The sequence below is a fragment of the Protopterus annectens genome, chromosome 4.part0, assembly GCF_019279795.1.
Source record: "Protopterus annectens isolate FY-2018-M chromosome 4.part0, PAN1.0, whole genome shotgun sequence".
In the NCBI taxonomy this organism is placed as follows: domain Eukaryota; kingdom Metazoa; phylum Chordata; order Ceratodontiformes; family Protopteridae; genus Protopterus; species Protopterus annectens.
In genome coordinates, this window is record NC_056733.1 from 47,286,088 (window position 1) to 47,305,452 (window position 19,365).

The following is a 19,365-nucleotide window of genomic DNA, read 5'->3' on the forward strand; positions in this document are numbered from 1 at the left end:
CTGTGATGTGTAATGTTTGCAAATTAAGTGCTGTCAATGTTTGCTTTTCATTTATATAAATATAAGATTGTCTAGGATATGTGTTAATTTAATAAAGATGTTTTTGGTTTAAAGAAAAAATTGCAGATTATCTTGTTCTGTCAGACTTCACAAATATAATTATTGTATTGTAGTCCCACATTAAGTTACTGGTTTTATAACTGTTCATCTCTATCTCCCAAATCCTGTCTCTGCTTCATTTCCAATGCACTCTCAAGCTCCTTTTTTTCCCACCAATATTTTCCAGTGAAACAGCGAAAAATGTTTCACAATCACAAGTACAGTATCTCTGTGGTCTTTATTCTCAGAAAAACAAGAAGCAAAATGTCCTTTTGTTTCACAGCTAACGTTTTATTGGACAAACTTCTATATTTCCTCCTTAGCATGCATTTCATCAAAAAGTGATTTTGTCCCTTCAGGGAATAATACCTTGAAGACAGCTGGGTATAGCAGTTTGAATCTCACACCTGCATCTCGACATGCCCTGAAGAGTGGAATGAATTTACTCCTCTTTTGCCTGGTGTATAACGAGTAATCATTCTCCACAAACACACTGCTGTCCCACCCTTTCTACTGGTAGGATTCCATCTTTACTATTTAAGGTCTCAGCTTTCTCACAGGCAGATTTAGAGCATACACAATATGCCCTTTCAACTTACAACTTCTGCTGTGGAATACTAGTCCAGTTGCTTATTTGTGCTTTCATAAAATTAATACAGTCTGTTCCTTTCAGATTCTCTGGTATTGATGAATATCTCAGGTTTTCCCTACGTGCTCTGTCCTCGAATTATATTATTTTTTAAACATCTTCCTGAGCAGTCTCATATTCAGCCAGCCTTTTCTTCATTTCAACCTCTGATTTTTGTAGCTTTATTTCCTCATCTGAATATCTGTTTAAAGCTTCTTCCATTTTCCAGCCTTTTGTTTGTCTTGATATACTCAGTGTTTTCTTTATTTTATCCAAACTTGTCTGCAGTTGTCTTGTATCTTCCTGTAGGTTACTGGAAGCCATGTCTGGAGGTTGTGATGCTTTTGATAACAGCTGCACAACTTTCCCCAGTCAATATTTCTTTCTCATTTTTTGTAGCTGATTTTTTTTCCAAGTGCTCTGTATTTCGTTTTCCCTGACATCCAGGCAGTACACTTCCTAGCCAGTTACTGAAATTTACCCATAAACTCAAACGTCTACTGGCCTTCTTTGTTGACTTTCTGTTTTCACACTGGGAAAGCTAGAGTTAAACTATTACTCAATGTGCAGTCATCCTAGAAGTCTCTGAAGTCACCGTCTTTGTCCCAAGATTAATAGAGCACAAGTGTCTTTAGTGCTATTCTCAGACTCTTCTACAAACATGCTCAAACAATCTCATATATTTTTGTTGGAAGTTGGTAGTGGAGGTGTGCACTGGTTAGGGTTTGAGGGGTGGGGGACAGAAAAACTTTGTTCAGTTCCAGCTATTCACTAGTGGAGTCACATCCCTGAAGGCCCCAGGATTTCCCTTTTGGACTAACATTTTCTCTTGAATTGCCCTTTCTTAACCTTTTGGTACTTGCTTTTTGTCTTCCTCTGGAAGAAGGGACAGCTTTTAGCAGACTTTGGGCAGGGGAGTGAAACAGCTGTTTCACAGAATGCTTTGCTTCCACCTTTCTTCCTCATTCATAAAGATCTGTTCATCAGATGGCCCAAAGAGTAGCTCCTTTTCTAATGGGGCATTGATGAACTGTACTTGTACGTGAGCTGAGAAACGGGTGCAAGGGGATGATCTTCAACCCATGCACATCTCCAAATAACTGACCCTGCTTCTGTAAACCTACATGATGCATCCGCATCACATACTTGACAGAGTATTTGTTAACTTGGGATGTGAGGTTGCATAAGTCTAGCACTTTATCTCTCAGAACCTTGTCCTCCATCACTTTATCCCTGTCCTTTGGCTGAAAAACCAGAGTCCAGTACAAACTGTAAAATATGAACTTGGCAATTCAGAATCCTGAATGCTATGGTAGCAGATTGTGAAGAGTTGCTTCCCAAAGAAGTCCAGTATTTTGCTGTCCCTGTCACTGGGAAGGAATTTTTTTTAATTCTCCGCTCCCTTCAACCATCCTTGCCTCTGCTGGACCAGCCTAATGGCAGTGACACAGATGCTCACATTTATACCAGGGCAGGGTTACAGCCATACAAATATATCCTCAATGTCAAGATACTGGCTAGGATACAAACTACCACTGTGCCCCGCTGCACCCCTACCTTCACTGAAGCATACGCAGTATGGAGGAAAGAAGAGGTTGGGCTGTTGGGGGGATGCTTGATGGCTGGTGGGTGCAACTGCAAAAATGACAAAGAAACGGTAACCCACTCAGCCCCACTTCTGCGTGCCACATACCTAATGTGGACATCATCTTACAGATCCTTGTCGAGAAAAACAATGACGATGCATGACATCTTGCAGAGTCCAAAGCAGTCTTGAACTTATATGTTTGTGGCAGATGCAGTTATGTAGTCGTGGTCCCTGGCGGACTGATTTCCATCTTTGTCGAGTCAGAATTTTCATCTCATCTCTTCCTAAACCTTCCACATTCTCACATGTACCTCTCTCAAAATCTTTTTAATATTGTGCATGCACACTACATAGCCAGCTCCTTTTTTACACTAGAACAGCAATGCAAATGCATGCTCTGCTTCTGTGCATGCAGATCACCCTACAGTTATGCCCATTTGTTATGCAATGGAAAAGCAACCTATTTAGATGTTCCCAGTTTGGAGTACTGGGTCTTTTGTACATAATGAACACGAAATACAGAGTAAAGAACAAAAATATAGCTCTAAAACTGTACAAACACCCAGTTCTGACTGTATAAAATTCACTTATCAAATGAAGACTTTTGCCTTGAACACTGAACGTGAAAGGCAACATTAAAGTTTGCTACATGGGAAATAATGAAATAATCACATAAAACATGCATACACTGTAAGACATATAAGATGTAAAAAGAAAAACAAAACTAACACAAATATGGATTCGTAGAGACTACTGCATAATAATCCAGAGACAAGGATATGTACATGTGAACCACAAAATATTCTGATAGCTGCCATATTGAAGAAGATAATACCTACTTAGTGAAACTTCAAGAGAGTCAAAAGAGCTGCAGCCTTGTGGAAAAGGGGAGAATAAAATCCTATGACAAAGACAGGATAAAGACCTACTAAGAATCAGCTGATGCAGGTTCAGTTACCAAGCCTGGGTGTTAAAAGTGCCACAGTACGAGGGAGTGAGAGTGAGCAGCCAATGTTGATACTCCTATCCTAGTGCGAGGGGAAAGAGTAGGCTGCTTTCATCACTGACCCCCACCATGAGTACAGGAGGCACTGCAGGTAGCAGCTAACAGACATCCATTCTACAGAGAAGGCAGGAAAATTGGATCATGGTGGAAACACACATGGCATTTTCTAATCATCATTTTACAAGCATCCCAGCCACTGTAAGATGAGATTTATAATTTTCTAAACCTAGTTCACAAAATGGCCTGCTCTATCATCTTCATGTAGATTACTTTATTAGGATCTTGCACCTGCTGGGAAATGAATGGATTTCATCCCGGCTAGGAAAAAAATAGAAGTGACTCTCACTCTGTGAGGATGGGATAGGCAGATGTGGTGAAGGAGAGGAAGCCACTGGGCTGACCAAAGGAAGGAGTTAAAGCAGTTAATGCCCATCAAGAAAAGAAACAGTAGAGCAAAGATCATGAAATTAAGCTTTTTAAATAATGAATGAACACCGAGAAAGCAGAACATGGAATGTCGAATTCAGAGGCAGAAGGACATGGCTACAATTCAGAACAATTAAGCATTAATATTTGTCTAAAGCTGTTTCTCACACCCCTAATGGCTTACCTTCTGAGTGGTGCGACCACTGACAACATATATTCCTCTTTCATTAATTGCAGTAGCTAGTGATAATGAGGACAACTCCACAGATCCATGACTGTCCTTCACAGTTTTCAGCCACTCCAAATGCCTTGCTGAATCACGCTGCAGGAAAAAAAAAAAAAAAAAAAAAAGGAAATATATTAGAATCCAGATGCGGCTACCTTAAATCTTTAACTCAATCTCAAGTAAATTCAATCAGGAAAGATGCTCAACAGCACAGCTATAGTACTGCTACCAACAAGCAGGTGATTTTCCTATACTGGTACTAGATTATCTGTTTTTACAGGATTAAACAAAGACATGTATAGATTTCCCTGTGGAACTATTAGCTGCTTCACCTGGGACAAGAGATGAGATGTTATCAAACCTAATATGGTGGAAGTAAAAGAAAGGGAGCTACGACTAAGAAGTGACAAGAATTATTTAGAGGGACTCACAAATGTTAGTATTGCAGAATAGGGGGGACCTCATAGAACAAGAAGAGGATCAACTGCAGAATGCTAAGCAGAAAATAAGGGATTACCTCGATAATATGCACAAGTTTATTAGGACTGCTGTAAAGCAACTGTTTTTTTTTATAGCAACACTAGAGCACAAAAACTTTTAGCACAACGACTCAGGCAACAAAGTAGAAAGGGCGGTCGCCAAGCTTAGGGAGCCTATAACAAGGAAGGTAACAACAAAACCCATAGAGGTACTAGAAATATTTCAGAAATTCTATGAAAGTCTCTAAAAAGCATAGAAATATGGAAATCAAGAAAAGATACAAATGTAAGTGTTTACGGAAAAATTAAATATGTCTATGTTAGAGGTAGATGAGGCTCAATTACTAACACTTAAGATAGTAGGAGGAGATGAGATAAAAATTGTGATGTATAGCCAATCTACAGGAAAGTCCACAGGAATAGATGGTGTTCCTGTGGAAGTATGAAAGCTAGGAGGGAAAATACTGATAAAGATCTGGAAGGTTTTGTGTAACAGTATTTTAAGAGGAGGAGAAGTACCAACATCCTGGAAGAAAGCAGTGGCAGCTGTAATACCTAAAGAGGATAAAGATCCATCGGATCCAGCTTCATACAGGCCCATTTCAATACTAAACCATGAGTATAAAGTGTTCATGTCTATAATGGCTAAAAAATGGCAAAACTGATACCAAATTGATATATATGGATCAATGTGGTTTTGTGGAGGGGAGGCAAACATTTGACAACATTAACATGACACTGATAATCCAGAGTGAATCAGAATGTAATAAAATACTACTGTTGTTGATGGGTCTTGATGCAGAGAAAGCATTTGATAGAGTAAGCTGGGACTTTATGAGCAGGGCAATGGAAGCATTTGCATTTCCTGAAAAAAGTACAAAGTTGATTAGGAGGATATATGAGGGAACAGAGGGAAAAATTAAAGTGGGTGGTGTCCTCTCTGATAATTTCTGCTTGAGCAGAGGAACCAAGAAGGGGTGTCCTCTTTCCCCTTTCTTATTTGCATTATATTTAAAACTACTGGCAAAGAAAATAAGGAACTCAGGAATTCAATGATATAAATTGGTATGTTACTCATGAACAGCTAGCTCTGTTTGCAGATGATATTATTTTATACCTGACAAAATCAGAAAGAGGCATTACAGTGTTGTGAAACATTCTGAGACAGTTTCAGATCTTTTCAGGATGCAAAACTAATGAAGCTAAAACAAATGCAATACTGGTAAATTATGTACCCACACACAAATTGGTGCAGCAATATCCATACTTATGGGGACATGATAAAATTAAGTATTTAGGAATAATGACTCTGTTGAGGCAGCTAAAGATATTTGGCAAGAGACTAAACAAAAGATAAACAGCAAAAAGATTCGCAGGAATCACCAAATAAGGGCTCGCACCAAGAAAATATAATATATTTATTAAATCCACAGCGAGAGTCACAGCCAAAATTAACGCTTCCAAGCTGATACGTTTTTGATCAAAATCTTCTTCAGATACAAACAACCTTGTAAAACAACCATAATATATACCCTATTATTTAACTAAAAAATTGCCTGTCCAATAAAATTATTGCTTAAAAAACTCACAATTAACATTCCGTGGAAAAGACCCAAGGGGCACATTGCATTGTTTTAAAATATATAAAGCACAATTGTCTCCAATTGTTTATAGTACTTAAATAATTGTTGACAAAAGTTTTTTTTTAAAAAACCACTAGCAATAATATAATCCTTGACAAAATTCTCTAAAAGAAATATATATATAAAATATAATATATAATGAATGGTATAATAGTAATACTGCCATCTGGTGGTTTGCTTATAAAATACATCTTAAAAAATCAAAGTTTTGCTGATCTTAATCTCAATACAGGCTTAATAGACAAAAAATCATTTAGACCAGGGGGTTTTGTAGATTCCAAAATAATCTGCCAAAACAACTCCCTGTATTCCAACTTCGCCTCCCACATACCTCCTCTTATGTCCTTGGGGACAGTTTCCAAAACAAAAAAGACAAATTTTGCCCGAGGACAAACACAAGTGTGCCTATACAATGCGTTGTTGTTATGCTGGTTCATCATATAAATGTTCATAAATATGACACTTTAATTTTCTCTCAGTTTTCCCCACATAGAAGGAGGAATATTGATTGCAGACAGCAATGTACACAACCCCAAAAGAATTACAATTTGAAAAACTGTTATTAACAATATGTCTATTCCTTGCAGAAATAAAAACATTGCCTTTGTTAATAATGTTTGAACATTGTGAACAGAAACCACATTTGTATGTTCCATACCTACGAGACCCATTACTCTTAAGACAGGATGTGCCAAACACAAAAAGTTGTTTGAAATTTAAGTCCTTACGATAAATAAATTTTAATGGCTGTTTATTTAACCCCAGGTCGGAAATTTGAACAAACCTTTCCCATTCTCTACTGATAACATCTTTAATCACCCCCGAATCACCTGAATAATCTAAAATATATGCGTGATCCCAATTATAAGACGTGTTATTTACTACACTGGTTGTTGTTATAGGAGGTGTGTCCTGCCCCAATATTGGAGCAAACCTGTCTTTCCTACCCTGAAAAACCACTTCCAAAACTTCATCCAGTAATGGTTTGGGATATGCTCTCCCACTAAACATGTTGAGCACTTTGTCACATTCCAATAAAAATTCATCATCATGGGAGGTCATTCTGCTGACCCTAACCAATTGTCCCTTAACTAAATTCTTCTTCTGAAAATAAGGATGTCCACTATAAAAGTGTAAATAAGAATTAGAAAAAGTGTTTTTACAGTGTATCTTAGAAGCAAAACTTGAATTATCCTTACTGAGAGAAATATCTAAATATATCAACTGATTTTGATTAAAATCATAAGTAAAATCTAAAAAATTAGTTGTCCCTTTAAGATAATTCAAAAAATTTGTCTTGGGCATCAGTCCAAAAAATACAAATATCATCTAAAAATCTTTTGTATAAGGACCAACAACCAGAAAAGGGGCTATGAATCACATACAATTTCTCCCACCAGTTTAAAACTATATTGGCATATGTGGGGGCACATTTGGCCCCCATGGCCACTCCTTTGTTTTGCTTAAAAAATTCACCCTGAAAAAACATATAGTTATTTTTCAGGATCACCTCCATAAACAATAGGCAATTCCTAAAATCATCGTGGCTAAACAAAAGATAACACAAAAATTGACAAAATGGAAGTTTTGTTACATGGATATAAGTAATAAGTTACAAGCAGTTAAAATGTTTTTAGTCCCTTTAATCTTATACATAGGTCAGGCATATTTTTATCAACCAGAGAAGTTGTTGATGGCAAATTAAAGAGCTGAAGGACTTTATCGGGGGAAGATGGCAAGAGTCAAAATGGATAAACTGATTCTCCCAGTAGAACAGGGCAGACTGGGATTACCCAATTTGAAGGGGTATTTCAGAGCTATACAGTTAAGCCTTGTATAAATAACACGAGCAGAAAACAATAATTCAAAGTGGAAAGTGGTAATGATGATGAAATATGGAGGAAGCTCAAGAAACAGGAAGAAACTGGGATTTTGGATGCAGGCCTTTAAGGAGAATAACAATACTCATTCAGAAAACTATACCCATAAAGAAGCAGAACGTATTACAAGAACTAAGCCAACACATGAATGGAGAAAGGAGATTCTGCCTGCAGGGGTGGCTCCAATTACAGATATAGACAATATCCAAGAAGGGGGCTGGAATTTATTGGGGAAAACTGGCAAAGAAACCAAGGTATTGGGAGCAAATAACTAGTGAGGGAGAGATTATAGAATGGGAAGATGCCAAGAATGTACTTGGATTGCAGGTTAGTGTGCGTCTTCCCCAAGAAGGACTGACATGAGAGTATAGGCAAAGAGAAAGAAATAGAAAGGTCCTAAATGAAAGACCAGTACTGGCAGAGTTTTTAGTTGCATCTAGAACAGTAGCTGCCACTAAAAAAGGAATAATTAGTACAGCATACAAATTATTGCATGATAACTATAAGAATCAATTAGCGGAGGATAGAAAGGATTGGGAAAAGACACTGGATAAGCAATTCACAAAGAAACAATAGGAGAATATATGTATGTCTCCCAAACATCCAACAAAATCTAGACGATTTAGGATTTTTGCTGGGAAATTTTTACATAGATATTTTTATACCGAAAGTAGACTCCAGAGAATTTTTCCTCAGGCAGACAGCAAATGTTGGAGGTGTGACTGGGAAGAAAGACGTAATTGGGAACACATTTTCTGGGAGTAAGGTGAGTTTGTAGACTTGATTCCCTGCAGGAAGCACTGTCAGAGATGTTGGGTGGGCAGATTGATGTGACGAGGGAGATGATTTTTCTGAGCTATGATACAGAATTGGAATTGCCTAGACATGATAAGGCCTAGCTGTGTCTAATTATGGTGGCTGCCAAAAAAGCAATTACTAGAAAATGGAAATCAAAATCTAAACCAAATATATTAGAAGTAGTGAGTACAGTAACAGAGATAAAAATTGGAACTGAGATCTTTATAAAAGGATAGGAGCAAACTACATAGGAAAAATTGGGAATTGGGGGAACAATACATACAAGGGAGGAGTGAGGTTTAAAAGAAGGCAGGACTTAGAGTAAATAATGTTTGACTGAAAATGACTGGGTAGATTGTAAGTGACATATAATGTTTGCAAGTGAGAGTGCGTCAATATGGTTTATGATGTAAAATGTTTGCAACTAGGATTGTGTCGGTGTGGTTTGTTTTTAGTTATATAACTGTATGATTGCCTATATCATAAGTGATGGTTTAATAAAGGTGTTTCTTGTTTCAAAAAGAGGGCAGGAACTGAATAATTTATGTAATGTTGCTTAGATTATTTGATATATAGCAATATATGTGAAGTATAATGTTTATAAATGTGAACTTGTTAATACAGTTTGATTACTTTTATATCAATGTAAATGTCTATGTCACAAGTGATAATTCAATAAAGGTATTAAAAAAAAGAGATGTTATCAAATTCTGACAGAATTATAAGCTAGAAGACTGCACAGTTAACCCCCCACTGAAGCAAATGCATGGGATAGAGTGCTATAAGGAGACACATGAGAGCCACAGCTTGTTACAAGCAACTGCAGACTTCAAATAAAATAAAATTATTTTTGCTAGCCATGTAAACAGAAATTTAAGACATCACGTACTTAAATTCCAGAAAACAGAAGGGACATTCCTCATCATTTGAGCAGTACACAACACTTTGAACAAAGAATGTCTGTGTTGGTGAAAGCTACTCTTTCATAGTTCTCTGAACTATGTATAAACAATGGGAACTAGATGCCAACCAGGCAATAAAACATAACGGTGGTGGGTTATGGTAGGATATATCCATGACCATAATTAGATCATGAAAACTGCCCAGGAGAGCAAACACTCAAAACTTGACTGAGTGAATCCAACCATAACCCACCCATCATGTGCCACAGACGATAAGGAGAAAAACATCAAAGTGTTACTTGTTGTAGAAAGCTTAACAGAACCTACTATTTGTTGTAGAACAGTTACTAAAACCCTCTATTTGTTGTAGAATGGTTACTAGGACCTTCTATTTGTTGAATGGTTAATGGAACCCTTTACTTGTTGAATGGTTAACGGAAACTTCTATTTATTGTAGAATGGTTAACAGAATTCTCTACTTGCTGAAGAATGGTTAATAGGACCTTCTAACAGGCATGAGAAAAGGATAGACTCCTGGTTAGAATGCTCTTGGTTAATCAATTCAAGTTTGTTCACATCACTGGGATTGTAAAAGAAACCAGAACACAGAGCAAAAAACCCATACAGACACAGGGTTAACATGTAGCCTCGGCACAGAAGGCACCCCAAATGAGAAAAAAAAATGGAGAACAATGGCAAACAACAAAATACAGGCATTACATCTACACATTGTAGACAGATGTGTGCGGAAAAAAAATGGCTAGAAGCAAAACACTCTCAACTCTCCCGTTTACTCAGCAAATGTAACTGTAAAACTCCTAACCTCTACCACACTTTAAAAATGCCATCATCTGTCATTCTACATGGGAACAAAAATAAAACACAGAAGAGAAGAGAAAAGTACTACTAGAGATAAGGACATTAACAAAGTAAACTTTAATCAAGACATTATGAAACTAAACAGCTATATTACCAGTTTCTTTGGAAGATTCCGATCACTGTCCAAAGCCTTCCAAAGCTTCTGCAGACATTTCATGAATTCTTTAAAGCCAGCCTTTGAGCTTAGCTCATACAATAATGACGAGTAGCCTAGCACTGCATCATGGAAGCAAGCCACTCTATCCACATCCAAGTCATTTTCACCAGCAGATATTGATGCCAAGTCCACGAACACCTTTAGTTCGTTAATGTCTGATGTGAAGAAAATAAATGTAAATGCTCAAGTTGCAGAATTATACTTAAATACATATGCTCTAAATCATCTCAAGGGTTTATAATTTCTGCTAACAGAGAATAATCAAGTCTTATATAAGATCAAAAACTTGCTGGTAGTAAAGAACACCATTCATTAATATGTACTGAAAGCTACATTTAAACACTGCAGTTTCCTTCTTAACTCTACAGTCGGTGCAAGAAATCCCTAGAATCAGTATACAAATTCCTACATAAACAAGTTCTGAGGAGCACTGTCTATAAAACTCAGCTTAGTGAGGAACCCACCAGAGTTTAAGTATCATTTTCTACCTGCTCCACTGGCATCAAAATCAGCCTAAACTTTCTGCAGAGATGACTACCTAACTAAAGATTTCCTGCAATTGCAGACTGAGGCAACTAGGAGCTACTGCTTTATAAAGGCAAGCAGCACTGAGTGAGAGTTTCAGTTTCTGGAACCCAGACCACTGCTAAGTCAAACAACATACTTTGAGCACTCCAGTGGAAAAATATCCAGAGTAACTAGCAAATTAATTTAGCATTTAATTAAACAGTAGACTACCTGTCCTGCCTCAAACAGCCTCATTAGTAATCTCTTCTGCTATATGAGAATATTGCTTTGACATTTATTTATTTTTATTTATTTATTTTACATTTGTTAACCGGGAAATTCTGACTGGACCAGGTCCATTTTCAGCGGAGGCCCGGGGAGAAAAGCTCCAACATCAAGTTATACAAATACAGTACATCCAGCATAATACACAAAACAGGTTACATCATGTATGCTGAGCATAGTAATATAACAAGAATTAATAAAAACACTCCAGGTAAAAGATATAGAACATGGGTAAAAAGACAATGTCAGTCATACTTTGGTAAGAAAAGAAAATATATCAAGTAAGATTCTACAGTTAAAAGTACCCTTTCAGATGACCAAGCATACAGGGGATCAGAGCTCCAGCATGTGATCAGAGAGGAATTTGGGGAGTTAATAGTAGTATGGGTAGGGTTATGTGATACAAGGGCATAACCATGTACTAAGAAGGTGCGATTTGAGGGAGTTTTTGAATATGGATGTGGAGGGGGCAGTGGACACAGATAGGGGAAGAGAGTTCCAATTTCTGGCAACAGTGTGGGAGTAGAGCGCTTTCCCTGCATTATTGTTAGCCTTGGTGATGGAGAGGAGAGATTTTTCACTGGATCTTAGGTATCGGTTTGTAGTATAGATAGTAAGTAGGTTGGATAATGAGGGGGTTTTTTCAGGATATTTGAGAATATTGTAGGCTGTGCCCAGCTGGTGATAGTTAAGTAGCTGTGGTAGCTCAAGCCATTTTAGTTCTTTTAGTGCAGCACAGTGATGGGTTCTGTAGGTCGAGTTGGTAGCAAACTTGGCTATTTTATTGTAGCATGATTCTAGTTTGTCTAGGTCACATTGTCTGATTTGGGTAAAGATTGGTGCTGCGTATAATAGAGTTGAGAGGAGGTGGCTTTGTGCAAGAGTGACTCTTGCTTTTTGTGAGAGAAAGGACTTATGCCTGTATAGGGAGCCTAGTTTTTTGTGTACTAGTTTTATGGTATGTGAGATGTGAACATCAAAGTGGAGATTATTGTCTATTTCAATGCCCAGAAGTTTGGTGTGGTTAGAAGGGGAGATGGTGGTGCCGTCATTAGAGGTTATGGTAAAGGAGAGGTTTTTTTTGATCTATTAGGGGTAAATAGTAGCAGTTTTGTCTTTTTGGGATTTAGAATTAGTTGGATTCCAGATATCCATTTTCTACTGAGATAAAGGTATCTTGAGTGAGTGTACGTAGGGTGGTGGGAGATGAGGCGGAGCAGATCAGAGTTGAATCATTTGCATATTGTATGAGTGTGGCATATTGTGTAGAGCATTTGAGGTTATTTGTGAAAATAGAGAACAACAGCGGGCCCAGTATAGAGCCCTGTGGGACACCTATGGTGGCTGGAAGTTGTGTAGACAGAGTTCCTTTCCACTGGACTGATTGTTGCCTGTCAGACAAGTAGCTTCTGAACCAGGCCATAGTAGAGGAGGTGAAGGATAATGATGTTAGTGAGTCTAGTAGAATGGAGTGGGAGACCATATCAAATGCTTTGAGAGGTCTAGGAAAATGGCTGATACATATTTGTTATCATTCCTGTGAAGGTTTATATAATTAGTGAAAGATAAAAGGGCTGTGGTAGTGCTGTGATGTGGACGGAAACCGTGTTGTGCGGTAGATAGTAGATTGTGTGTGTTAAGAAATGTCATCACTTGCAAGTGGATGCATTTCTCAAGAATTTTGGATAAGGGGCAAAGGATGGCAATAGGTCGGTAGTTGGAGAATTCATAAGAATTACCTACTTTATGGAGAGGAATGATGCGAGATACATATATGTAACAATTAGTAGTCCTAAAGGCCTCCATGTATGCCAATTTAGTCATGGCTAAACTTGATGAATTTATTTATAGACATGATTTTTTTTTAGATCAAAAGTTATTTTATATTTTAGATTTATGATGATCTTATTATTTTATCTCAAGGAAGCCAGACAGAGGCCTTTGGGTTAGTTAATGACTTACAAGCTAATACTATGGGCTTAAGCTTTGATGGTACACAGCTTGGCCCACAAGTGAATTTTTTGGATATAAGCCTAGATGGATTTACTACTAGTCTCCATAGGAAATTTGAACAGAGAAATGTATTTTTATATGGGAATAGTTGTCACCCCAAACATTTGGTCAAGGTACTGCCCTACGATGAATTCTTACGAATTCATAGGCTATGTAGCCTTGATATGAGCTTTGATTTAGAGATAGCTGAAGCAGAAACAATGTTTATTAGAAGAGGCTATGATGTCCAGCTGGTCAGGGAAGCTAAACAAAAAATTACGGACATGAGGCATTCTATTAACTCTCAGGGAGATTCTCATTACGTCCGTGTTAGTGGAAAATATAATGTTTGTATTGGTGGAAATAAATCTACCAATACAACTGTGAACAATGGAGAGCAGAATAAAGTTTTCTTAGTGACAACTTATAATGTTATAACTGAGGAAATAGTTAAAAAAGCATGCAGCTTGTGGCCTATGTTCCTAAGGGATAAAAATTTGAACTGTATACTACCTGATTTTGTGAGTATTGCATATGAAGGAGCTAGGAATGTGTCTGACATTCTGGTATATAACCAATTTTGTTTACCAGATGGTAATGTCAGTCAGAGCTTAAGCATAAATACAGGCACTGTTCCATCTGCCAATATGTAGTAAGCTCTTTTCCCTATATTAATGGCATCAAGTTTACAGCTAGGCATGAATACAGTTGTAACACGGAGGGGTTAGTGTATGTGCTGAGATGTGGATGTAAGAAGTTTTACATAGGGGAAACTTATAAGAGTTTTAAAGTCCAGTTGCAGGAACATATTGGTGACATAACACACAACTCTAACCCTGATTCTCTTAGGGGTTGTGTCTTGGAAAAATTGCAAGTTGGCATTGGTGAATGTGTGTCTTTAAAAAACAAACTCTTAAAAAAAGAAACCCTGCTGATTTTAAATTATGGTACTTTGGAACCTCAGGGACTTAAAGAATGTAATTGGAAGTATGTGATTTGAATTGCATGCTTAATTGTTTTGTGCAATATGCTGTATATAAGCAAACAGTATTTTGTAGAGTTTTTACTCTTGGAAGGCTGTGTAAGCTGAGGCTCTAAGTGTTTCATTAAATTTGCTAACTTCTTGGATCGGAGGTCTTGGTGGCATTTTATCTTTTTTTTTTTTTTTTTAAAGTTGTATTTGATACATCAATAAATGTGTGTTATGGCTGTATGTTTTGTATCTGGAAGGTGAAGAAGTCAATGAAATTATTAGAAAGTAGTGAACACTCCTTGAACCACCCCCAAACTGGAAATTAAGTAAATCTGAGATGAAAGGTGAGTTGGACACAGCCTGGGAAAGGGATAATCCCTTATGATTATTATTGCCTTTTAAATTGGGATATATATACCCTCCAAAGAAAAAGTTTAAATGCATCATTCTTAATTGTGGTTCTTCAATGTTCTTCAGTTTTGTGAAGGAATAAGTTAACAACATAGCTTGTATTTAAGGAATAACTGGATGTGGGGGGGGGGTGTAGAAATTCAAAGAGAAAAGGATGTGGTACTGGGGGTAGACAAGGTAACCGATTCCTACAGACCTTTATGGGAATAGTACAGTCACTACGGCCTACTGCTTCTTGTTCTCCTATGGTCACAAGCTCCACTGGTGTGTTAATTTTGTAATGTCATTCTTTTTAAATTATTATTTTTTAATACCCCTAGATCTTGTATGACTCTTATGACATGAGCTTATTTATCTTATGATATATGAATCATATGATTGTATGTACTTCAAACAAAAGACAGGTGTTGCCACGGGGGCAGTCGAGGCATCTTTTTATGCCAATTTACTGCTTATTGAGTGGGAAAACATTTTTGTATTTAACAGCGAATTTACTCAATGTTTTAGGTACCAAGATGATAGTTTTATGATAGGGCAGGTAGTTTAGAACAATTACATCAGTTTTTCATAAGTTAAGTAGTTCTACTGATTTTCTTAGGTTCACATATGAGCATTCTGAAATGAGAATTCTCTGCTTAGAAATTGAGATTTTTTTAAAGATTTTTTTTCGCAGTGTGTGTATCAGTCTGCTATTTTTAGAAAACCAACATTTTCTAATTTTTGTATTTTTGGTTACTTTTTTGTTGTTCTCATGTACAGCACAACAGCAATAAGCATAAAGGACATGAGGGCACAGGTTAGGTGGCAGAGCTCTCACATTAGGAAGTGAAGCATATGGCTTTAGGACCTGGCACTGCTCCTTACAGGAGGGAACAGTGCCAGATAAGTGATCAACTTTGTGTTGAGGGGCATCATATTGGAGAGAGTAGCAAAGGGTGCTAAATGAGCCAGCTATGGTTCTGACTCTGGTGTCCCTAGAACCATACATATTAACAGAAAAGAATACAAAGCATAGTAATTCATTATTTATAAGAATGTATTTATTATTTTCATGTAGTAAACTCATTTGCTTTTTAACAATTTACTCCATCATAACAAAAATTTCTCATTTGCTGCCATCCCTTAAACCTTATTCCTCCTCCTGAATATTATTCTGAATGTACTGTTCCCATAAATTCCATTTCTGTATAATTTGCCCACTCCCTATTCTACCTACAGTTCTTTTTCTCTCTTACAATATTAACTGGTGGTTTAGATTTTGTTCACTTTCTAGCAATGGTCTTTTTTTGGCAGCCAACAATATTAAATTTAATAAAATGTTACTATGTTGAGGCAGTTAAGATCTATGTCAAAGCGCAAAAAAATCATTTCCATAGTTACAATGATTTCTGACAAAGTAGTCTAAAAGGGATTTTTACAATCTGTCAACTATACATTCCACAAAAGCACATTTCTGTTTACCTATTGCTTTCCCATCACACCTCAAGCATTTACTATCTAACTGAAGAAAAATGCACTCTAGTCTGCTTGTAGTATAAAATACATACACAAATACTTCCAAGGATACATTCTAGGGGGTATATCTTAACCATGAAAGCTAAAAATACCGAACGGCATTACATCGAACACAAAACCACAAACGCTGACAATATCGAAGTCACGGAATATCGAATTCTTACCCAGGGCAAGAATTCGGTGGTCCGTTCAGCGGCTTCTCTATTTCCTCCACTATGGTGCGATCCCAGAGTTGGTATATTTAAGTAGGGGGATGTGGGGGGCACAGCCCTCCATGTCGGGGGGTGTGGGGGGTGAAGCCCCCCACATTAGACATAGGTTTTTGGTGTGCTTGTGTTGTGTGTGTATTTCTTGGAACAGCAAATTTTTTCCCAGGGAAAAAATTCGCTGTTCTGAGTTTCGATTATATCACATTTCGAACTTCCAAGTTTGAGCTTATGGTGTTCAATATTTTGGAAATTTGATAATGTGATATAGACCCTACATTCTGAGCCTTCTAGACTTTGTTGAATACTTGGGATCCACAGAGAAGTCCTTCCACTGTTCCTCTATAAAATGCCTTTCCAAACTCTCTTCTCAATCTTTTCTACCCTCCTCTGTTTGGTTCTTACAGTTATTGTGCATTATATGCCCTTCTAATTATTTGTTTTAACAGTAGCTTCTGATCTGGACTCAACTAAAACCCTACCAGAGCTGGTCTGTCTTTCACTTAGCACTCTCTATCTTATCTTTCTCATTGCTTATACTCTATCAATCAATCGTAGTGAAGGCTGTCTCTAACCTGCAGTCCAAACCTCTGCTTAGCCCATTCCAACTTTGTTACCTTTCTAGGTATTTGTTCCCAGTACCTTAGTTCCTTTGCTAATTTTCTGCAGTAAATTCCAGCCCCCTCTTCACTGTTTTCTACACTCCCTATTTACAGTCATCCCTATTTGTAAATTCTCCTTTCTCCATTCCCATGTTAGCTTAGTTCTACGTTCTTTTGAAAATATATATATTTCTAACTTTTAGCTTAAATGCACACATTAATGTCAGTTAGGCTGATCTCTTATGTAGTGGCTTCTTTTATGGTGCCGAGTTGCCAACCCGACTCCCAACCTTCAGCGAAGGCACGCCCATTTACGCATGTCTTTCGGAGGCCACTCGACCGCGGGGAGGACATGCAAACTCCACACAGAAGGCGCTCCAGCCGTGAATCGAACAGGAGAACCTCTTGCTGTGAGGATTTAAATTGGATTGTAGACTCTTTTTTTAAAAGACCCGTTGCTCTTACTACTGTTGGAACTATCTGGGTATTTTTCTTCCACATCTCGTTTCTGCTTGCAAATCCTGATATTTTATGACTTTGTGTTTCTCTGTACACTGGACACTGTAGTTACTGGGTGTGGCGATTTCAATGATCAATGCTACTTTTGTCTTCTTTTCCTGGACCACTATGTCTGGTTTTCTAGCATCTTTATTTTGAACTGCAGATAATGGTGGATCCCATGTGATGTAGACTTCATCATTTTCTATGATGCTTTGGGGAGGGGGGGGTCATATTTCCAGTGTTTTTTAGCCACTTCAATACCATAATGTTTGCACAATCCCCAGTACAACAGTCTTGCCACATTATTATGCCTTTCAGTATACAGTACTTCTGCCATTAGTATGTCGCAACCAGCAACAAGGTGTGCAACTGTTTCCAGTTCTGTTTTACAAAACCTACATTTGTCTGTTTCTCCCACATGTTCAATAGACTTTGTAAACCGTGTTTGTAGCCCACTATCTTGGGCTGCCATTATTAGCCTTTCATATCTTGGTTTAAATTCACCTATCCTTAACCATCCCGTTGTTCGTTCCTGATCAACATGAGGTTCTTCCAGAAGTTTTATATACTTGCAACTCTATTTATGCCTTTTTCACATTTCTTGCCTTCTCATCTGGTCCTTCACCTTATATTCTTTTTTTGCTTTTTGGCACATTCAATTGCGGCCTGATTTTTATCTACTTGTGATATGATTTCCATTCCTGCTTGACACCGATATGCTTCTGCTAACCTAAGCAAGGAAGTCATGTTAGATTTATTCTCCTCAAGTTTCAAAACTTTCACTACGTTTGGGTCTTGTGAGGTCAGCAGATATGTGTGGTGTCCCACAATTGCAGATCTACACATGTAATCAATTTCAAGAAGGCCCATCCCTCCTTCAGAATGGGTAATATATAATCTTGGTATGCACTTTTTATAAATCATTTGGTGAGCAAAAATCATCCTTCTTGTTTTCCTATCTAATCTATACAGCGCGTTTTGGGGACAGTCAATCACTCCAAAACTAAGTTAGGACAGGAAGAGCAAATTGGTTTATAGCTTGGATTTTGTTCCTAGATGTCAATGTTGTTTTCAGGATTAATTTAAGTCTTCTGAAGTACTCCTTATTAAGTTTTATTCACACTTGTTCATGTTTTATTGCTGATCCTTCATCAATTCCCAAATATTTATACACTTCCTCTTTCTCAAGTTCTTTTATATTACATTCTTGTACCAAACTGATGTTTTCTTGGTGCTGCAGTTTTCCTGCTTTAAAGGGTGCGTTTGCACATTTATAAAGACCAAATGACATTCTTATATTATCTGAAAAAGTTTTGAAAACTTGCAGTTGTGCTCTCAGGTCCTCATCTGATGAGCTATACAGTTTCAAATCATCGACAAAGAGAATGCCCACTGTGAGCATTTGCTCATGGAAAAATGCTAATGGCTCATCAAAATGCAAAAAATGACTACAAGTTTTCATCATTTCATGTCATTTTCCAAGCCTACGAGTTTAAAAAATACCTATCTGTAGCTTAAACCAACAGTATTAATATAGGCATTCATGCTGTAAAAACAAGGGAAATTGTCTTAATGCTACATATAATCTGATCAGTACACTTTTATATCTCGCACTCCAGCAGCTCAAGATCACAGCATTATATTAACTTTAAGCTCCTTCTT

The 19,365-nt window shown here is 37.4% G+C and overlaps 1 protein-coding gene across 1 annotated transcript in view; it reads right to left on the bottom strand.

Moving 5' to 3' along the window:
- Positions 1-19,365, bottom strand: part of RNF213 (ring finger protein 213) — a gene marked incomplete in the record, with an annotated part of 2,890,576 nt that overhangs the window by 1,636,651 nt on the left and 1,234,560 nt on the right. Inside the window, 2 exon segments of the mRNA XM_044069632.1 lie at positions 3,932-4,069; positions 10,649-10,866. Coding sequence (XP_043925567.1) covers positions 3,932-4,069; positions 10,649-10,866 — 356 coding nt within the window.